The 21000-nt window shown below is 46.2% G+C and overlaps 1 protein-coding gene across 1 annotated transcript in view; it reads left to right on the top strand.

The window, feature by feature from the left end:
- ZC3H3 (zinc finger CCCH-type containing 3) overlaps positions 1–20796 on the top strand; it is a 605196-nt gene extending 584400 nt beyond the window's left edge. Inside the window, exon 12 of the mRNA XM_030219843.1 lies at positions 20478–20796. Within this exon, the coding sequence (XP_030075703.1) occupies positions 20478–20509 (32 nt within the window). The 3' untranslated portion in view covers positions 20510–20796. The remainder of the gene's footprint in view (positions 1–20477) is intronic.
- The last annotated feature ends 204 nt before the right edge of the window (positions 20797–21000 follow it).

Genomic DNA, 21000 nt, shown 5'->3' with positions numbered 1-21000 from the left:
GCCCCACTTGAATGGCATTCTATTTGTTTAATCCCTGGAGTGGCGTTGCCATAACAGGTCTTTGTAAGCCACATTGAGCCTGCAAATAGGTGGGAAAATGTGGGATACAAGTGCAATAAATAAATCATAAGTACAGTCTCAATTATCTGAAATAAATAGGACCAAGCCATTTTAGGATAATATGTAAAACAATGGTAACCCCTTAAAAAATGCTTGGAAAACATATTTTATCTAATACTAACCAACAACAACAACAAAAAATTTATAGGACATGATTGTGCTTCTTATACAGCAGGCAATTTGTGCACAAATACAGAGCCATATATTTCACAATACAGTACTGTACAAAACAGCAATTGTACAGAGGCAGTATGAACTAAAATATAGAACCGAGTAAGAGAACCATGCAGTTCTATTGCATGTTCAGCCTCACTTGAGTTGTCTTCTACAGCAGGCAATGTGAAAAGAAATACAGAACTGAGCAGAGCATGGTTGGAACCCCATTTCTCTAGCACACACTGCTTTATCTTCTCCAGCCAATAACAGTACTGTATGAGGCAGACATCAAGACAGGAGAACTGGAAACTCTCCACACTCCAAATTCACCTGCAAAACAGATCTAAGAATGAAAGTAAGAATAAAGTGCTATAAATGTAAACAAACAAACAAAAATAGGTGTACATACAGTATTGCATAAAACTCATTGTGTACAAGAATCTCACCATGGTTCCCTTGCTGCAAAAGGACAGTCTCAAATCAAAAATGGTTCTCTGGTAGGAAAAGCAGGCTCTTGGATCAAATAGTGCTGCCTTTGCAGAGCATCAGTGTGTCAGGTACAAAAATTGCTGCCATACTGTAAAAGCAAGGTCTTGGATCAAAGCATCTTTACCATCATCCAGTGCTCAAACAAGCATTGTTAGGAGCAGTGTCTCAGATCAAAAATGGTTTCCTCGCTGCAAAGGCTTGGTCCCAGGTCCAAAAGTTATGGTTCCCTTGCAGAAAAGCATGGTCTCAGATCAAAAACGGTTCCCTTGCTGAAAAAGCGGGGTCTCAAGTACAAAACCTGTGGTTCCCTTGCAAAGAAGCATGGTCTCAGATCAAAAGTGGTTCCCTCGCTGCAAAGGCAGGGTCCCAGATCAAAAACATTATGGTTCCCTTGCAGAAAAGCATGGTCTCAGATCAAAAATGGTTCCCATGCTGAAAATACAGGGTCCCAGGTCCAACAATTACTGCACATACAGTAGTGGAAAACTGGAAGAGAAGCCACACACTTCTTAATGGCGATGAGAGGTGTGTGAAGGAGTATCATCTGCAAATCATGGTTCCCTTGCAGAGAAGCATTGTCTCAGAAGCTGGAAAAGAGGAAGAGAACCTATTGCAGCCAGTCTCAGTCTGACTACTGTAGCTCAGTGCCTTTATAATGTCACCAGCAGGTAAGAAAGCTCTGACATTCATATCTGATTGGCTAGCAAGGGTCTGTTACATCAATATATTCCAATTCCAGAGCCACCTGCCCATAATCAAGAATCATACACAGGGTGTTGCCAGTTGGTTCCGGATTTTCAAATTGATCCAGCCCTGGGTTTACTCCCACTGCATGCAGGGCCTTGTAGTTCTGACTTTCCTATTTCTTTCCCTACATGCCTGCAGTAGGGTAAACACAGGACAGGATCAGCCTGTACTGAAAATATGGAGCCACTTGCAACCCTCAATCTAATCCTGATAGAGTGCTTAAAATATGCTACTCCTGTTACAAAGTCCAGGCATAAAATGCAGATGAAAATTATTGGAGAAGAGAGAAGCAGTCTCTCCCCATTGTGTGCCTTATGCCAGAGTGATTTTCCTATTAATTAGTTGCACATTATATCCTCTGAGTGCTTCATTAGTGAATGCTTTGTCATAAAAAATAAGGGCCAGGCTTCATCCTCAGAGGATCCTAACAGCTTGGCTCTTTTTCCATCCTCCTGGGCGGCAGACAGAGGATTTGTCTTTCTCCAGCACAGGCTTGTGAAGTGTTATACAGGCCTTTCACTCTGCTCTTTTATAGCTGGTGGAAAGGAAAATGGGACCAAGTACAGTTTTTTTTTTCTACATAGTGACATCTCACCTTGATTTGCTCTTAGAAAGCTGAGATGAGGGCAATCTATTTCCTCCTTCAGCCACCCCTCTCTCCTCAGCTCGGGCCTGTCCCCTAAGTAGTTCAGGTAATGTGAATTTCTATATTTCACCTTCCAGTTAAATAGCCCTGTGACCGAGGGAGCTGTTCTCCCTGTGATAATTGTAAGCAAGCACACCAATGCAAACCATTTCAGTCAAGTGCTAATTTAATTAGAAAGCACCCATTTTAGTTAATTTGTTGGAGAAGATGGCTGCAAACTCCTGGAGAGAACAGATGTTCCGCTCTCCCCCGATGAACATTCGGGGGTTTGTAAATGGCTCCACTCAGCCTTGTTTAGGAGAGAAAGGAGGATTTTATAGCCGCAAACGACCCTTTCTGTAAACATTTTACGGCTCTCTGCACGTTTGAGTGACGATAAACCCCTGGCAACTCGGTGGGCTGCAAATTTGTGGCCATACGGCTATCATTTTATTGTCATATTTCATGGTCATAACGTTAATGGAAGCCGCTTGCTGCAGCCTTTAACGGCTCCACTGAGCATGCTCCCACACTCACTCTTTGAAAGATTTAGGCCAAAGAAGAACGGCATTTAGAGCAGCTTTCCCTGTGATGAGGAATAACTTTAAACACTATCTCCCCCCCCCCCCCCCCCCCGGAGCAGCTTCAAAATACATGCCTGTTATTACAGACTTCATGCCTAAGACTGTTGTTTCCTGCCAGCCTCACAGCAGGAACATCTTCTGTTCTAGGCTAACTACAAGGCTCATGACCTCTTGTCTTTAACCTTCTATTCCGCCTCTCATTTAAAGTGTTTCCAGACATCCTGGTAGTCTTAGAATAAGGATCCAAGAATCTAATCACTGTTTTAGTGCCACCTGGCCTTGCAGTAGCAAAACGAGAGGCATTGCTGTGTTTTGTGACCCGCTCAAATAGATGGGCCCCTGTGAACATCAGGGCATCTCCATGTGCTTCTGTTTTGTTTTATTCCATTTTGAGAGCCAAAGCATTTTGGAGTTTGTGGTCTGATCGAGGAAAAGCAGAACAAATTCCTGAAAACATTGGGAGGAAAGTGAAATATTCCACGACTAGATTGCCAGACTTATATATATTAATGCTTCTGTATTCAATAGCAGAAATAAATTATATTAAAGGGTAAAGAAATTTATAGAGGAAATATTTCTCTCATATGAAACAAACAAGAAAAGTCTCCATAAATCCACACCTGGGGGAGAGTCAGAACAAAAGAAGACAATTAAAGAATAAAAGGAAATAAAATCATCCTGAAGGTGATAAATTGAGTCCATATAATTTTATACTTCTAAAGTTTTCTGAGTCCATATAATTTTATACTTCTAAAGTTTTCTATCAGTCCTAGAGGAGAAAGCCAAGTTCTCAATGACTTCCTTGTCCTCCACGAATACACTCAGTTGCAGTGGTAATAAGAAGACATTGTATTGATATTTAAATATTTTTACTGCTGTAATTGCCTTTTGCTCATGTTTGATTTATTCTTACTGTACACTGCCTGGAGTGAATTCCATCAAAAAGCGGTAAATAAATGCTAATAAATAAGATCTTGTTTGTTCTTTGACAGTACATTTCCAGAAGTACCGCATGGCCAGACCCAAAACTCTGGATCCCAGGGTAAAACATTGACTCCTAACTACAAACATAGCAGAGGAGAGAGAAGGAAAAACATTTTATTTTCTAACCTTGAAAAAGAACCATCCTAAATATAAAAAATAAGGATAAGGTCATATCTCTAGCCATCATAAAAGTATCCTTCCTTACCCGAGATCTCCAATAAAACTGTTAAATTAACATTCCCACCAGAAGAAGTAGAGAGGTGTGGTAGCCGTGTTAGTCCACTTTTAAAGGTAATCAATAGAAAGAAAACAAAATAAAACATGGAAAAGAAAATAAGATGATACCTTTTTTATTGGACATAACTTAATACATTTCTTGATTAGCTTTCAAAGGTTGCCCTTCTTCGTCAGATCAGAAATAAGCAAATGTTGGTAGATGACAGTATGTATAAGTGAAACATCAAAGCATTCCAGTGACAGTCTAGCAGGATGGGGGTGGACAGGTGAGGGACAGGGAAGATATGCATGGAGACAGGAGGGTGACAAAGCAGTACAATTTTATGGTTTATAATGGGCTAGAAAACCCAGATCTTTGTTAAGTCCTGTCTGGTGGGTGTCAAAATATTTAATCATTCTGACTTCAAAGGTCTTACGTTCCTGTATTGTTTTAAAGTTCCCTTTTAAGATTCTTACCATGAAGTCACTGTTACAGTGTTCTGCTTTTGTAAAGTGCTGCCCCACAGGCGTGACATCTTTATTGGTACTGGCATTTTTCATATGGTGTCTATGTAAATTAAATCTCTTCTTTAGCATCTGACTGGTTTATATGTGGTATATATCATTCAGTGTAAAAATGCAACGAAGGCTGCTACATTGGAGAAACCATTGAATACCTATTGCTAGGTATTCATACATGGCTGCTAGCTTTGAATATCCAGGTATGTCCATTGACATGGAAGTTAACTAGTGCCCGGTTAACTCGCTATAAAGTAAACTTTTGAGCTCTTTTGCTAAAGCTTAGCGTGCGCTAATTGCTAACAAGCCCATTTTATATTTGTGGGCTTCTTAGCATTTAGTGCACACGAATTCCATTGGCGCATACTAAGCTTTAGTAAAAGGGCCCTTTTACATGGCTACGTAGCTGATTAGCAAACTGAATATCTCAGTTAAGGTGGCGAACCTCACGCATCAACCTAGGTAGGATTTTAGATAGTGCTGGGGAGGAGCCAGCTGTCTTGATACATGTGGATATCAATGACATATGCAAATGTAGGAGAGAGGTTCTGGAAGCCAAATTTAGGCTCTTAGGTAGAAAGCTCAAATTCAGAACCTCTAGGGTAGCATTTTCTGAAGTGCTCCCCGTTCCACGTGCAGGGCATGAGAGACAGGCAGAGCTCCGGAGTCTCAATGCGTGGATGAGGCGATGGTGCAGGGAGGAGGGTTGTAGGTTTGTAAAGAACTGGACAACTTTCTGGGGAAGGAGGAGCCTATTCCGGAATGATGGGCTCCACCTTCACCAGGGTGGAACCAGCCTGCTGGCATCAGTGTTTACAAAGGAGATAGAGCAGCTTTTAAACTAGAACCTGGGGGAAGGCCGACAATTGTTCAAAAACGCATAGTTCAGAACAAGGTATCTTTCAAAGATATCACCAAAAGAGGGAAGATAGGGTATCCTGGTAGTGAGGTTGCGATACAGACCATAGTAGACCATAATCGAACGAAAATGTCTATCTCCATGGGCGTTTATCTCCGAGAACGGGTCCATGAAGGGGTGGACCGAACCGTATTTTCGCAAAAAATAGACGTCCATGTTTTATTCGACAATTTGTGAGCTGGGCGTTTTTGTTTTTCAGCGATAATGGAAAATGAAAGCGCCCAGCTCAAAAACGAATAAATCCAAGGCATTTGTTCGTGGGAGGGGCCAGGATTCGTAGTGCACTGGTCCCCCTCACATGCCAGGACACCAACCGGGCACCCTAGGGGGCACTTTTACAAAAACAAAATAAAAGGTAAAAGAGCTCCCAGGTGCATAGCACCCTTCCCTTGTGTGTTGAGCCCCCCAAATCCCCCTCAAAACCCACTGCCCACAAATCTACACCATTACTATAGCCCTAAGGGGTGAAGGGGGGCACCTACATGTGGGTACAGTGGGTTTGGGGGGGTTGGACGACTAAGCATTAAGCAGCACAATTGTAATAGGTGGGGGGGATGGGCCTGGGTCCACCTGCCTGAAGTCCACTACACCCCCTAACAACTGCTCCAGGGACCTGCATACTGCTGCCAGGGAGGTGGGTATGACATTTGAGGGTGAAAATAAAAAGTTGTGAAACATCATTTTTTGTGGTGGGAGGGGGTTAGTGACCACTGGGGGAGTCAGGGGAGGTCATCTCTGATTCCCTCTGGGGGTAATCTGGTCATTTAGGGCACTTTTTGGGGCCCTATTCGTGAAACAACTGGGTCCAGGAAAAGTGCCCTAAATTCTAGCTACAAACGTATACTTTTTTTCCATTATCGGCGAAAGGCGCCCATCTCTGTTCGGGTGATAACCATGCCCCAGTCCCGCCTTCACCACGCCTCCGACACGCCCCCGTCAACTTTGTACACTTCCGCGATGGAGTGCAGTTGAAAACGTCCAAGGTCGGCTTTCGATTATACCGCATTATTCGTTTTTGTGAGATAAACGTCCATCTCCCGATTTAGGTCAGAACTTGGGGGCGTTTTTCTCGTTCAATTATAAGCAGGCAAGTGTCTTTAAAGAAAAAGCAAACAAAAGATTACAAATTAACACTGCCAACTGCTGAGAAAGATGTAAATAGGAACAACAAACATAGTTTGAAATGTCTGTATTCAAATGCCAGAATCCTAAGAAATAAGATGGGAGAGTTAGAATATATTGCACTAAATTACAAATGAGATGTAATAAGCATCTCTAAGATCTGGTAGAAGGAGGATAACCAGTGTGACACTGTCATACCAGGGCACAATTATATCACAGTAATAGCGTGGATCGAATTGGTGGAGGGGTAGCATTGTATGTTATGGAGGACCTTGAATCAAATAGATTGAAAATTCTGCAGGAAACAAAACACATCTTGGAATCCCTATGGATTGAAATTCCGTGTGTACAGAGGAAAAGGATAGTGATAGGAGTGTACTACCATCCACCTGGCCAGGATGAACCAACAAATGTAGAAATGTTATCAGAAATTAGGGAGGCTAACAAACTGGGCAACACAATAATAATGGGTGATTTCAGTTACCCCAATATTAACTGGGTAAATGTAACATCAGGCATACTAGGGAAGTAAAATTCCTTGATGAAATCAAGGACTGCTTTATGGAGCAACCGGTAAAGCAGCCAACAAGAGGAGGAAAAATTCTAGACTTAGTCCTTAGTGGAGCACATGATCTAGTGCAGGTGGCAATGGTGCGGGGGCTACTTGATAACAGTGATTATAATAGGATCAGATTTGATATCAGCTTTGGAGTAAGTACACACAGGAAATCCAATACGTTAGCATTTAACTTTCAAAAAGGAGACTATGATAAAATGAGAAGAACGGTGAAAACAAAACTTAGAAGAGCAGCTGCAAAGGTCAAAAATTTACATCAGGCATGGATGCCATTCAAAAATACCATCCTGGAAGCCCAGGCCAAAATTATTCCATGTATTAAAAAAGGAGGAAGGAAGACCAAATGACAGCCAGCATGGTTAAAAAGTGAGGTGAACGAAGCTATTAGAGCTAAAAGAAAATCCTTCAGATAACTGAAGAAGGATCCGACTGAAAATAATAAGAAACAGCATAAGAAATGGCCAGTCAAATGCAAAGCACTGATAAGAAAGGCAAAGACGGACTTTGAAAAAAAGATTGCATTGGAGGCAAAAACACATGGTAAAAATTTTTTAAATGTATATTAAAAGCAATAGCCGGCAAAAGAATCAGTTGGATCGCTAGATGACCAAGGAGTATAAAGGGCACTGAGGGAAGACAAAGCTATAGCAGAGAGATTAAATGAATTCTTTGCTTTGGTCTTCACCAGGGAAGATTTGGGAGAGATACCGGTTCCAGAAATGGTATTCAAAGCTGACGAGTCAGAGATTGAATCTCTATAAATGTGGAAGATGTAATGGCGCAGTTTGACAAATTGAGGAGTAGCAAATCGCCTGGACTGGATGGCATTTATCCAGAGTACCGATAAAATTGTAAAAAGAAAAGTCCATAAGCCATTATTAAAATGGACTTGGAGAAAATCCACTGCTTATTTCTAGGATATGCAACTTAAAATGTATTGTACTGTTTTGGGATCTTGCCAGATACTTGTATCCTGGATTGGCCACTGTTGGAAACAGGATGCTGTGCTTGTTGGACCTTCAGTCTGTCCCAGTATGGCAATACTTATGCTAAAAGTTGGCACTTCACCCTTATTCCACCCATGACCTGCCCCCTAACCCAGCCAGTTAGCAGAGATACTCAGCGACACTGCCTGGTTCAATGCTGCTGAATGGGCAGGAACCTCTCCTATAGAATTGCACTTAGCTTCAAATTTAACTTCAGAATAAATTGCTGTGATATGAAACAACAGAAACCGGTGGCTAGTGTTTCACACTATTGCGTTAGGTAATCAGACAGACCAACCTTCTGGATTGAAGTGTGTCAAGTTGATCCGTTTGATGAACAATTTCTATTGTTTCATCACATCAGTTTGTTCTGAAGTCAGATTTGAAGCTAAGTACATTTCTATATATTTTGATATTTTTTTTAGTCCTTGCTGTTGAGCATATTGCAAATTTTTTAGAATGTAATAGCTTTTCTCCGAGGAGAAGCAGGCTGCTTGTTCTCACTGATGGGTGACGTCCACGGCAGCCCCTCCAATCGGAATCCTTACTAGCAAAGTCCTTTGCTAGTCCTCGCGCACCCGCGCGCACCGCGCATGCGCGGCCGTCTTCCCGCCCGAAACCGGCTCGAGCCGGCCAGTCTTCTTTCGTCCGCACTCGGTACGGCTGTGTTTTTTGCCGTGTCGAGCCCCGGAGAGTCGACCTCGCGCGTCCGTTGTCAAATCGACGTGTTTTTTCTTCGGAAAAGTTTTCAATTCGTTCGGAAAGTGCTCCGCAAACCCCCTTGGGTTTCGTTTGCCCCTTCCCGTACTTCCAGTCTTTGCCCCGGTAAGTTTTCTTTCGTCGTCGGGTTAGGCCTCTTTTCGGCCTCGGTCGAGATTTTTCTCCCTCAAAGTTTTTGGTGCTCAAATTCGTCATTTCGGATTTTGATTTCGCCGGCGTGATTTTTCCGCCCATGACATCGAAGCCTTCCAGCGGCTTCAAGAAGTGCACCCAGTGCGCCCGGGTAATCTCGCTCACTGATAGGCACTCTTCGTGTCTTCAGTGTCTGGGGGCCGAGCACCGTCCTCAGAATTGTAGCCTGTGTTCCCTGTTACAAAGGCGGACTCAGGTAGAGAGATTGGCCCAGTGGAACGTTTTGTTCTCGGGCTCTTCGTCGGCATCGGCACCGGGGTCATCGAGTGCATCGACGTCGTCAGCGTCCAGACCTTCATCCTCGGCCGCCAGTGCATCGAGTGCATCGAGGCATCGGCCCTCTGCATCGGCGCCGAGACATCGGATAGCTGCATCGGCGTCGGTGGTACCGGGACCTCGTCTGCTGATATCGTCAGACAGTGGTGCATCGTCAGGAGTGCAGGTGAGGGCTGTCCATTCCCCTGCTGGTGGCGGTGAGCCTTCGGGTGGGTCTCCCCCTACCCTGAGGGCTCCTGCGGTACAGCCCCCCCGAGATCGACCTCCTTCGACCTCGGCCCCGAGGAAGCGACGGCTGGATTCTACGTCCTCCTCGTCGGTGCCGGGGAGCTCCGGTGACATGCTTCGGAAGAAGTCGAAGAAGCATCGACACCGGTCTCCTCCCCGCGTCGGCACCGAGAGCTCTGGGTCGCCGAGGGAGTCGGCACCCAGCAGGCATCGGCACCGAGAGGACCGCTCACCCTCTGTTCAGGAGGTGTCGATGCGCTCCACTCTGGACAGCCCGGAACAGCCTCCACGCCCGGAACAGGTTCTGACGTCGACGCCTGCATCGACCTCCATGCCTTTCTCTGCAGCTGCTCTGAACGAGAGCCTCCGGGCCGTTCTCCCAGAGATTCTGGGAGAGCTGTTGCGCCCTACCCCTCCGGTACCGGCGGTGCTTGCGCCTCCGGTACCGTCGAGCGTGGCGCCGGCTGGCCCATCGCCCGGGGTGAGGTCCCCGACGTCGGTACCGCGTGCGGTGCCGACTGCGGCCACCTCCCAGGAGGGCTCCCCGACTACGTCGGCGGAGGGAGCTTCGCCGATGCGGGCGAGGGAGTCTACCTCTCGACGCCCCCATCGTGGACGTGGCTCCACGGAGTCGAGCCGGGCGAGGTTGCAGACACAGGTCCGTGAACTTGTGTTTGACACCGAGGGTGAGGCCTCGTGGGAAGAGGAAGAAGACCCCAGATATTTCTCTGACGAGGAGTCTGAGGGTCTTCCTTCCGATCCCACTCCCTCTCCTGAGAGACAGCTTTCTCCTCCCGAGAGTCTGTCTTTTGCTTCCTTTGTCCGGGAGATGTCTACGGCCATCCCCTTCCCGGTGGTTGTGGAGGACGAGCCCAGGGCTGAAATGTTTGAGCTCCTGGACTATCCTTCTCCACCTAAGGAAGCGTCCACTGTTCCCTTGCACCATGTCCTGAAAAAGACATTGCTTGCGAACTGGACCAAGCCACTAAGTAATCCCCACATCCCCAAGAAGATCGAGTCCCAGTACCGGATCCATGGGGACCCAGAGCTGATGCGCACTCAGTTGCCTCACGACTCTGGAGTTGTGGATCTGGCCCTAAAGAAGGCTAAGAGTTCTAGGGAGCATGCTTCGGCGCCCCCGGGCAAAGACTCTAGAACCTTAGACTCCTTTGGGAGGAAGGCCTACCATTCCTCTATGCTCGTGGCCAAAATCCAGTCTTACCAGCTCTACACGAGCATACACATGCGGAACAATGTGCGGCAGTTGGCGGGCTTGGTTGATGCTCTCCCCCCTGAGCAAGCCAAGCCTTTTCAGGAGGTGGTCAGGCAGCTGAAGGCGTGCAGAAAATTCCTGGCCAGAGGGGTGTATGACACCTTTGATGTTGCGTCCAGGGCCGCTGCTCAAGGTGTGGTGATGCGCAGGCTCTCATGGCTGCGTGCCTGCGACCTGGAGAATAGACTCCAGCAGCGGATTGCGGACTCGCCTTGCCGTGCGGACAATATTTTTGGAGAGAAGGTCGAGCAGGTGGTAGAGCATCTCCACCAGCGGGATACCGCATTCGACAAGTTCTCCCGCCGGCAGCCTTCAGCATCTACCTCTACAGGTAGAAGATTTCTTGGGGGAAGGAGGACTGTTCCCTACTCTTCTGGCAAGCGTAGGTACAATCCTCCTTCTCGACAGCCTGCGGCCCAGGCTAAGCCCCAGCGCGCTCGCTCTCGTCAGCAGCGTGCGCCTCAGCAAGGCCCCGCGGCTCCCCAGCAAAAGCAAGGGGCGAGCTTTTGACTGGCTCCAGCAGAGCATAGCCGACATCCAAGTGTCAGTGCCGGGCGACCTGCCAGTCGGAGGGAGGTTGAAAGCTTTTCACCAAAGGTGGCCTCTCATAACCTCCGATCAGTGGGTTCTCCAAATAGTCCGGCAAGGATACACCCTCAATTTGGCCTCAAAACCTCCAAATTGTCCACCGGGAGCTCAGTCTTACAGCTTCCAACACAAGCAGGTACTTGCAGAGGAACTCTCCGCCCTTCTCAGCGCCAATGCGGTCGAGCCCGTGCCATCCGGGCAAGAAGGGCTGGGATTCTATTCCAGGTACTTCCTTGTGGAAAAGAAAACAGGGGGGATGCGTCCCATCCTAGACCTAAGGGCCCTGAACAAATATCTGGTCAAAGAAAAGTTCAGGATGCTTTCCCTGGGCACCCTACTTCCCATGATTCAGGAAAACGATTGGCTATGCTCTCTGGACTTGAAGGATGCCTACACACACATCCCGATACTGCCAGCTCACAGACAGTATCTGCGATTTCAGGTGGGCACACTTCACTTCCAGTACTGTGTGCTACCCTTTGGGCTCGCCTCTGCGCCCAGGGTGTTCACAAAGTGCCTGGCTGTAGTAGCAGCGGCACTTCGCAGGCTGGGGGTGCACGTGTTCCCATATCTCGACGATTGGCTGGTGAAGAACACGTCCGAGGCAGGAGCCCTGCAGTTCATGCAGATGACTATTCGCCTCCTGGAGCTACTGGGGTTTGTGATAAATTACCCAAAGTCCCATCTTCTCCCATCACAGAGACTCGAATTCATAGGAGCTCTGCTGGATTCTCGGACGGCTCGCGCCTATCTCCCAGAGGCGAGAGCCAACAACTTGTTGTCCCTCGTCTCACGGGTGCGAGCGTCCCAGCAGATCACAGCTCGGCAGATGTTGAGATTGCTGGGCCACATGGCCTCCACAGTTCATGTGACTCCCATGGCCCGCCTTCACATGAGATCTGCTCAATGGACCCTAGCTTCCCAGTGGTTTCAGGCTGCTGGGGTTCTAGAAGACGTAATCCACCTGTCCACGAGTTTTCTCGAATCCCTGGATTGGTGGACGATTTGGTCCAATTTGACTCTGGGACGTCCTTTCCAAATTCCTCAGCCACAAAAAGTGCTGACCACGGATGCGTCTCTCCTGGGATGGGGAGCTCATGTCGATGAGCTTCACACCCAAGGAAGCTGGTCCCTCCAGGAACGCGGTCTACAGATCAATCTCCTGGAGTTGCGAGCGATCTGGAACGCTCTGAAGGCTTTCAGAGATCGGCTGTCCCACCAAATTATCCAAATTCAGACAGACAACCAGGTTGCCATGTACTATGTCAACAAGCAGGGGGGCACCGGATCTCGCCCCCTGTGTCAGGAAGCCGTCAGCATGTGGCTCTGGGCTCGCCGTCTCGGCATGGTGCTCCAAGCCACATATCTGGCAGGCGTAAACAACAGTCTGGCCGACAGACTGAGCAGGATTATGCAACCTCACGAGTGGTCGCTCAACTCCAGAGTGGTGCGCCAGATCTTCCAAGCGTGGGGCACCCCCTTGGTGGATCTCTTCGCATCTCGAGCGAACCACAAAGCCTCAGTTCTGTTCCAGGCTTCAGGCCCCCGGCAGACTGGCATCGGATGCCTTCCTCCTGGATTGGGGGGAGGGCCTGCTGTATGCTTATCCTCCCATTCCTCTGGTGGGGAAGACTTTGTTGAAACTCAAGCAAGACCGAGGCACCATGATTCTGATTGCTCCTTTTTGGCCGCGTCAGATCTGGTTCCCTCTTCTTCTGGAGTTATCCTCCGAAAAACCGTGGAGATTGGAGTGTTTTCCGACCCTCATCACGCAGGACGAAGGGGCTCTTCTGCATCCCAGCCTCCGGTCCCTGGCTCTCACGGCCTGGATGTTGAGAGCGTAGACTTTGCCTCTTTGGGTCTGTCAGAGGGTGTCTCCTGCGTCTTGCTTGCTTCCAGGAAAGATTCCACTAAGAGGAGTTACTTCTTTCTGTGGAGGAGGTTTGCCATCTGGTGTGACAGCAAGGCCCTAGCTCCTCGCTCTTGTCCTACACAGACCCTGCTTGAATACCTTCTGCACTTGTCTGAGTCTGGTCTCAAGACCAACTCTGTAAGGGTTCACCTTAGCGCAATCAGTGCATACCATTACCATGTGGAAGGTAAGCCGATCTCAGGACAGCCTTTAGTTGTTCGCTTCATGAGAGGTTTGCTTTTGTCAAAGCCCCCTGTCAAGCCTCCTACAGTGTCATGGGATCTCAATGTCGTTCTCACCCAGCTGATGAAACCTCCTTTTGAGCCACTGAATTCCTGCCATCTGAAGTACTTGACCTGGAAGGTCATTTTCTTGGTGGCAGTTACTTCAGCTCGTAGAGTCAGTGAGCTTCAGGCCCTGGTAGCCCAGGCCCCTTACACCAAATTTCATCATAACAGAGTAGTCCTCCGCACTCACCCTAAGTTCTTGCCAAAGGTCGTGTCGGAGTTCCATCTGAACCAGTCAATTGTCTTGCCAACATTCTTTCCCCGTCCTCATTCCTGCCCTGCTGAACGTCAGCTGCACACATTGGACTGCAAGAGACCATTGGCCTTCTACCTGGAGCGGACACAGCCCCACAGACAGTCCGCCCAATTGTTTGTTTCTTTTGATCCCAATAGGAGGGGAGTGGCTGTAGGGAAACGCACCATATCCAATTGACTAGCAGATTGCATTTCCTTCACTTACGCCCAGGCGGGGCTGGCTCTTGAGGGTCATGTCACGGCTCATAATGTTAGAGCCATGGCTGCGTCGGTAGCCCACTTGAAGTCAGCCTCCATTGAAGAAATTTGCAAAGCTGCGACGTGGTCATCTGTCCACACATTCACATCTCATTACTGCCTGCAGCAGGATACCCGACGCGACAGTCGGTTCGGGCAGTCAGTTCTTCAGAACCTGTTTGGGCTTTAGGATCCAACTCCACCCCCCGAGGGCCCTGTTTGTTCTGTTCCAGGCTGCACTCTCAGTTAGTTGGTAAAGTTTTTAGGTCAATCTCAGTTATGTCCTCGCCGTTGCGAGGCCCAATTGACCATGGTTTTGTTTTGAGTGAGCCTGGGGGCTAGGGATACCCCATCAGTGAGAACAAGCAGCCTGCTTGTCCTCGGAGAAAGCGAATGCTACATACCTGTAGAAGGTATTCTCCGAGGACAGCAGGCTGATTGTTCTCACAAACCCGCCCGCCTCCCCTTTGGAGTTGTGTCTTCCCTTGTATTGTCTTGCTACATACTGGACTGGCCGACTCGAGCCGGTTTCGGGCGGGAAGACGGCCGCGCATGCGCGGTGCGCGCGGGTGCGCGAGGACTAGCAAAGGACTTTGCTAGTAAGGATTCCGATTGGAGGGGCTGCCGTGGACGTCATCCATCAGTGAGAACAATCAGCCTGCTGTCCTCGGAGAATACCTTCTACAGGTATGTAGCATTCGCTTTATAAGATCTGTATGTTTATCAATAATCAGTTTATTGAATATCCAAACATACAAATGACAATTTGTATGTTTGCATCTATCCCACTAGTAGTCAAACTGATGGAGAGTTTGGTGACCAAACAGCTTACGGAATACATGGATAAGCACTCAGTACTACACGACTCACAGTCAGGATTCCGCCCTCACCACAGTACTGAAACTGTCCTAGTCACGCTTCTGGCCAAATTCAGGCAAGAAATAGCCACAGGTAAAAGTATACTTCTCCCATTCGACATGTCGAGCGCATTCGACATGGTAAACCACAATATATTACTAAGACTCCTCAGCCACTTCGGGATTGATGGAAATGTACTTAACTGGATAAAAGGTTTTCTAACCACCAGAACTTACCGAGTAAAATCAAACTCAAACATATCACCACCGTGGAAAGCTACCTGCGGAGTACCTCAAGGATCACCATTATCACCAATACTCTTCAACATGATGATGATCCCACTGGCAAAGTCCTTATCCAACCAAGGCCTCAACCTGTTCATCTATGCAGATGACGTCACAATCTACATTCCCTTCAGTCATGATTTGACAGAAATAACCAGTGAAATTAATGACGGCCTGAACATCATGGACTCCTGGGCAAACTCTTTCCAACTGAAACTGAATACTGAAAAAACACACTGCCTCATCCTCTCATCTCCACATAACAAGTACAAACCCACAACCATAAACACCCTGGAACACTCCCTCCCTACCTCAGACAGCCTAAAAATCCTCGGAGTCACAATTGACCGCAATCTTACCCTTGAGAGCCAAGTAAACTCCGTAATAAAGAAAATGTTCTATTCAATGTGGAGACTTAAAGAAATAAAACCTTTCTTCCCGAGGGAAATCTTTCGAAATCTAATACAATCAATGGACTTAAGCCATGCAGATTACTGCAATGCAATCTATGCAGGATGTAAAGAATAACTCGCAAAAAAACTCCAGACCGCCCAAAACACAGCTGCCAGGCTGATATTTGGTAAATCACGTTTTGATAGTGCTAAACCCCTCTGAGAAAAGTTGCACTGGCTCCCAATCAAAGAACGGATCATCTTCAAAATCTGCACCTTTGTCCACAAAATCATCTACGGCGTAGTCCCAGGATACATGACCGACCTCATAGACCTACCAACCAGAAACCGAATCGGATCTTCACGATCATACCTAAACTTACACTACCCAAATTGCAAAGGACTTAAATACAAAACAACTTATGCATCAGCACAATTATGGAATGGACTTCCAAAAGCTGTAGGAGCAATCCATAACCATCTAAACTTCAGAAAATCACTAAAAACCAACCCCTTCAAAAAGGCATACCCCACTGATCCAACGTAAATCCCCATATCCAGCAACACAGCACAACCAATGATCATACTGACTAATACACAATCCTCATTCCCTTCTACCTTCACAGTGCCTGACACACACCTACCTCATCTGACCACAATACAACCTTGTATTTGTTATCAACCGACTGGCGAACGCATTTACGGTATTATGTAAACCACTTTCAGCCTGCAAATAGGTGGGAAAATGTGGGGTACAAATGTAACAAATAAATAAAAACAATGGCAACCAAGCAATACATCTACAGATCAATATATTTATTTATTGTTCACTTATATCCCACATTTTCCCACTCATGCAGGCACAATGTGGCTTACAAACATTAAATATAGTAAAGACAGCCACAATGCCCCCCTTCCCCCCCCCCCCAACTCCAGAAGAGAAACAAACCCAAAAATGGCCCAGAGCCTTGACTTTTATGACCCCAAGTCCTGTGGAGCTAAACCCTGCAACCCCAGTAGACTAACTAGGAAGGTATAACAATATCTTGAAAAGAGTTTTTATTTGACTTTGTGCATTAGTAGATATGGAAAAAAAATTGGTTTTGTTTTCACTCCATAAAATTCCCACAACATAAGTGCATGAAATTTATTACGTCAATTCCAGAACATGGGAGGTGAGTCCTGTAACCATTGGTTTAAAATACACTTCTTCCCTACCACCGTAGGCCTTCTCCAAAAATTGGTATTCCCCCACACTTCGAGCTCCAAGTACCCAAGCTCTTATGACAAATGATCCCCTCGACCGAGCGTTGAAGAGAGTGATTCAAAATACGCTCCAGATAGGTTAGGGGAGCCACCCAGAACACTTGGATCCGCCGACAGTTCTATAAACCATATGGGAAGGGGGGGGGGGGGTTGCCTGTGATTGATTTACAGTTTGTAGCACTATAATATAGTTTTGAGACTTTCTCCTTCCTATTAAAGTTTACTTATAACATCACAGTTCTATATGGAATTTCTGATTTATTGGATTGTTTTTGGATTAATTAGCTTAATTTACTTTTTGTGTGTTTTGTCTCTTGACTAATTGTCCGTTTAATTCTTAGGACAAAACAAAAGTGGAGCACACAATCCACTGGTGGAACCAGAAAGGACTTTATTACCAGCATCAATAATATTGTCTTGCAGATATTATTAACGCTGGTAATGAAGTCCTGTCTGGTTCCACCAGTGAATTGTGTGCTCTACTTTTTGTTTTGTCCTTTCTGACTCCGCCCGTGGAGTGTTTTTTTCCTTCTTTGGTTCTCTGCCATTTAATTGTTAAATATACACAGAGAAAGGAAAAACAAAGAAAAAAATCTTTTGGTAGCAGAGATTGTACTTTTCCTATTCTTTTCAGGCATCCTTTTCATTCTGTGATATATTCCAAATCACCTCCCATATCTTTTCAAGGCACCAATATTTCAGCTGCAGGATCAGTTTTTTCATTACATACACTTCCCTGATTCTTTTCAAACATTCCCAACATGTGGGCAGCTCAGCACTTTTCCAGCATACCACTGAGCAATGTTTTATTGTCAGCAGTAGATTAGTATAACCTGTGGAATGAATAGGCCTAACATGATGTATTCCAGTTTCCAAGGTATTGCAACCCCCAGTATCAGATTTATACATCCTTGATGCACTGTTCCTTCTAAGCTGAGTGGGAGTCCTCCACCTACAGTCATGCCAGTGGGGGGTGCTGTTTCAGTATCACATTTTCAATAGTGAGGGACAGGCAAGCTCTATTCTGCAGGACTCCAGGGACCTTGCCTGTCCCTAGCAACTGAAAAAACAATATTGAAGTTCCCCCCCCCCCCCCCCCCCCCCCCCCTCACTGGCAGTAATGCACTTGGAGGAAACCCACTCAGAGAGAACAGTGCCTGGATGTCTGTCCTTTTAATATACATTCACTCTTGAACATCTTCACCAGGTACATGTTTCTGTACTGCCTAATTATAGATTGACTTAATTTTCAGTATGTATTGTTTATTTGTATTGTTGCAGTTTAGTATTGTAATAGACCATATATTGTTATGTTTGTTAACTCTGTAAGTCACCCCAGTTAACTCGGCTGAATAAATCTTATTCAGAGGAGAGGAATGGAGGTTGCAGGGTGGTAGACTTAAGAATAGCATCAGGACGTAACTTTTTCACAGAGAGGGCGATGGATGCATGGAATACCCTCCCGGTGAAGGTGATGGGGTCAATCAGTAGTGAAGAAATTTTAAAAATGGGTGGGATAAACACAGAGGATCTCTATACTGAAAGAGGATGGCATCAGAGCAAAACTTAAATGGCCTTCACACTTTAAACAACCTTCACACTTTAAACAGAGCATAGAGGGGTATAATCTGCATAGAGCAGCAAACACAACTCCGACTGCCTGGCTGGGCAGACTCAATACACCATACAGGTCTTTATCTGCCATCATTTATAACTCATAGGTAACCACCTCACTCTATCTACTCCCTCACAGCGGTGGCCACTGTTACAGATCTTAAAGTAATTACAGCCCTACAACCCACAGATTAACCACCTCATTCTGGGGCCATGCTGAAAGCCTTGCAGTAGAGTCTGCACTCTACTGCGAATTAGAGCCACAAAAAATGGCATGGCATTGTATAATTAATGAGCATTCAAATTACTGCTGTGTTAAATCGTGGCAGTTATTTGCGGCTCTTTGCTAAATGTCAGCTTTCCTGTTAGTGCCTGAGTGGTGATTGGCTCAGGCACTGACAGGAAGGGTTGATATTTAAAAAATAAAACACAAGCATACTGTGGCATGCATCAGCCCCTCACCCCCACCCGATGCTCTGATAAACATCCCCTTAACCCGACGCCTCTTCCAGCATCCCCTAGATCATATCCCTGACGTCTATCCCTCTCCATTCCAGACTCCCATGAAATATTGTTGTGTAGTGGCCTCCTTCCCTTCTTACCTCCTTTCCACCTTCCAAACAAATTCCCTGGTAGCCTACTGGCCCCCTTCCTCTCCCCTCATTTCCAGAAAATTCCCTGGTAGTCTAGTGAGACCATCCACCCACCTGGTGACCCCAAGCCTAGGGCCCTCCATCCCATACCTCAAACAAGGCTGGAAAAAAGTCAACACACTACTGTCTTTTTTGTGCGTGGCCGTGGAATAGCTAATAGCCACATTAACATGCATTTTAATGGTCTGCGGTAGTGGTTAGTGCACAAGTTAACCGTGCTAAAACCATTTCTGCATTGTTCTGCCAGTAAAACCAGGTTAAAACAGTGGTAATGCTTTCTGCATACTCCCTCAGAGGTGTCCACTCTGTTATAGATCATTAAATAAATACAGCTCACAGGTGCCTCATGTTCTCTGTCTTTCTTTGAATGATATTCTTTTTAAAGTATGTTTCAATGAATCACAGCCTTGGTGATGGCATTCATCACAGTCAATAGCTCAGAGAGGGGTTCCTCATAATCCCATGTATGGAATTATTCTTGGAAGTTTGTGTAAAGATTCAGAAAAAAACCACTCCAAACCATTTCTATAAACATTGCTTGATTGTTGGTGTTTAAAGCCAGCAACAAAAATGCAATCCATTTGCTTCAAGGTTGAGCCTGTTGAATCTTCCAGGGATGCCCAGACAAAGGATTTTATGTGATCATTATTGAGTCAAGGTCTAGGAGAGACATAATAACAAAAGTGGTTGGTATGAGAGAATCACTGCTCTGAGATTGTTTGCCAAACCTTCTGCTCTGTACTGCTGTCCCAGCACAATGGTCTGGGGCAAAGCCAAAGACTGTGAAATGAATCACTTTCAAATCACAAGAAGTTCCTCCAGGGTGTACGCTGATTCCAGAGTTCATTACCACTTTATTTATAGCATTATAGAAAAAGTGTCTGCTCTGTGGTGGGCAGAAGACCCTGCCATAATGATCTAGCCTAATGGCACAGGGTCAGAGCCAAATGATGCTCTGGTAATAAAGCAGGCTGAATGGCCCCCAAAGTTTACCTTTATGTCACAGAGTACACCAGCTCATGTGCTATTGGGAAACTAGAGAAATCTGAAAGTCTGGAGCTTGTGCAGAGAAAAGGGTGGGGAGATGGAAACTACCCTTTACTTAAATGGTGCTCTATTTACACCCCTCTCTCTTCTCCTCCCCTTCCCTAGGGATAACCCTTAAAGCCTAAAAGCTGCCTTTTACCAGTCTTGAAACTTGAAGCTGTGCTTCACTTGCCAACAAGCCCTGGCTACTGAGAGCAATGAATTTGGAGCCAGTACAGGAGCCACTATGGGTTCTCTTTCTGTCCTGTGCAACTCATAAATTCTGCAGTAGCTGGCATTCCCCTGGAACAGTCTCCAGAGCTTCTCAGCATTAGTGACCCCGGCTGATCCCTCTCATTTCTCTTCTTACAGGGAAACCTATCCAGATCAAACCAAGACTGTGAGCCGAAAGGTCAGCTTTTCAGGACCTCTGCAACCTTATGGCCGCTTCCAAAGCCGAGTTCACTGCCAAGCAGCCAGGAACTGTTGCCAAGGATCGCCTGGCACCACCTCAGGAAACCTGTACTAGAACCAGGAGTGTGTATGTGTGTGTGTTTTCTGTTAGGTTTTTACACACAACTGTATGGGTAATAAAGTACCACTTTAGTTTGTATAAATTCCTAGAGAGGTTTTATTGCTAAAGGCTTTATAAACATTTTTAAAATGTTGAATTAAAGGATCTTTTCATTTGCATCTGTTTTTTTGTACATTTTCACAGTCCCTGGAGTGTTTGTGAATGAGATGTTCTATTCATGGAGATTTCTTTGGAATGCTTAATCTTTTCTTGTCCTATGGAGTGATAGGATTTATAGGGGCAATTCTATAACAGGGTGCTCAAAGAACATTGTCACCTATTAGTGTGTAATACGTAATATAACATGACTCTTGTATCCTG

This window comes from Microcaecilia unicolor, chromosome 1 (genome assembly GCF_901765095.1).
Source record: "Microcaecilia unicolor chromosome 1, aMicUni1.1, whole genome shotgun sequence".
Lineage (NCBI taxonomy): Eukaryota > Metazoa > Chordata > Amphibia > Gymnophiona > Siphonopidae > Microcaecilia > Microcaecilia unicolor.
Note: the sequence above shows the minus strand (reverse complement) of the source record. Positions and strands in the feature narration are given on the sequence as shown.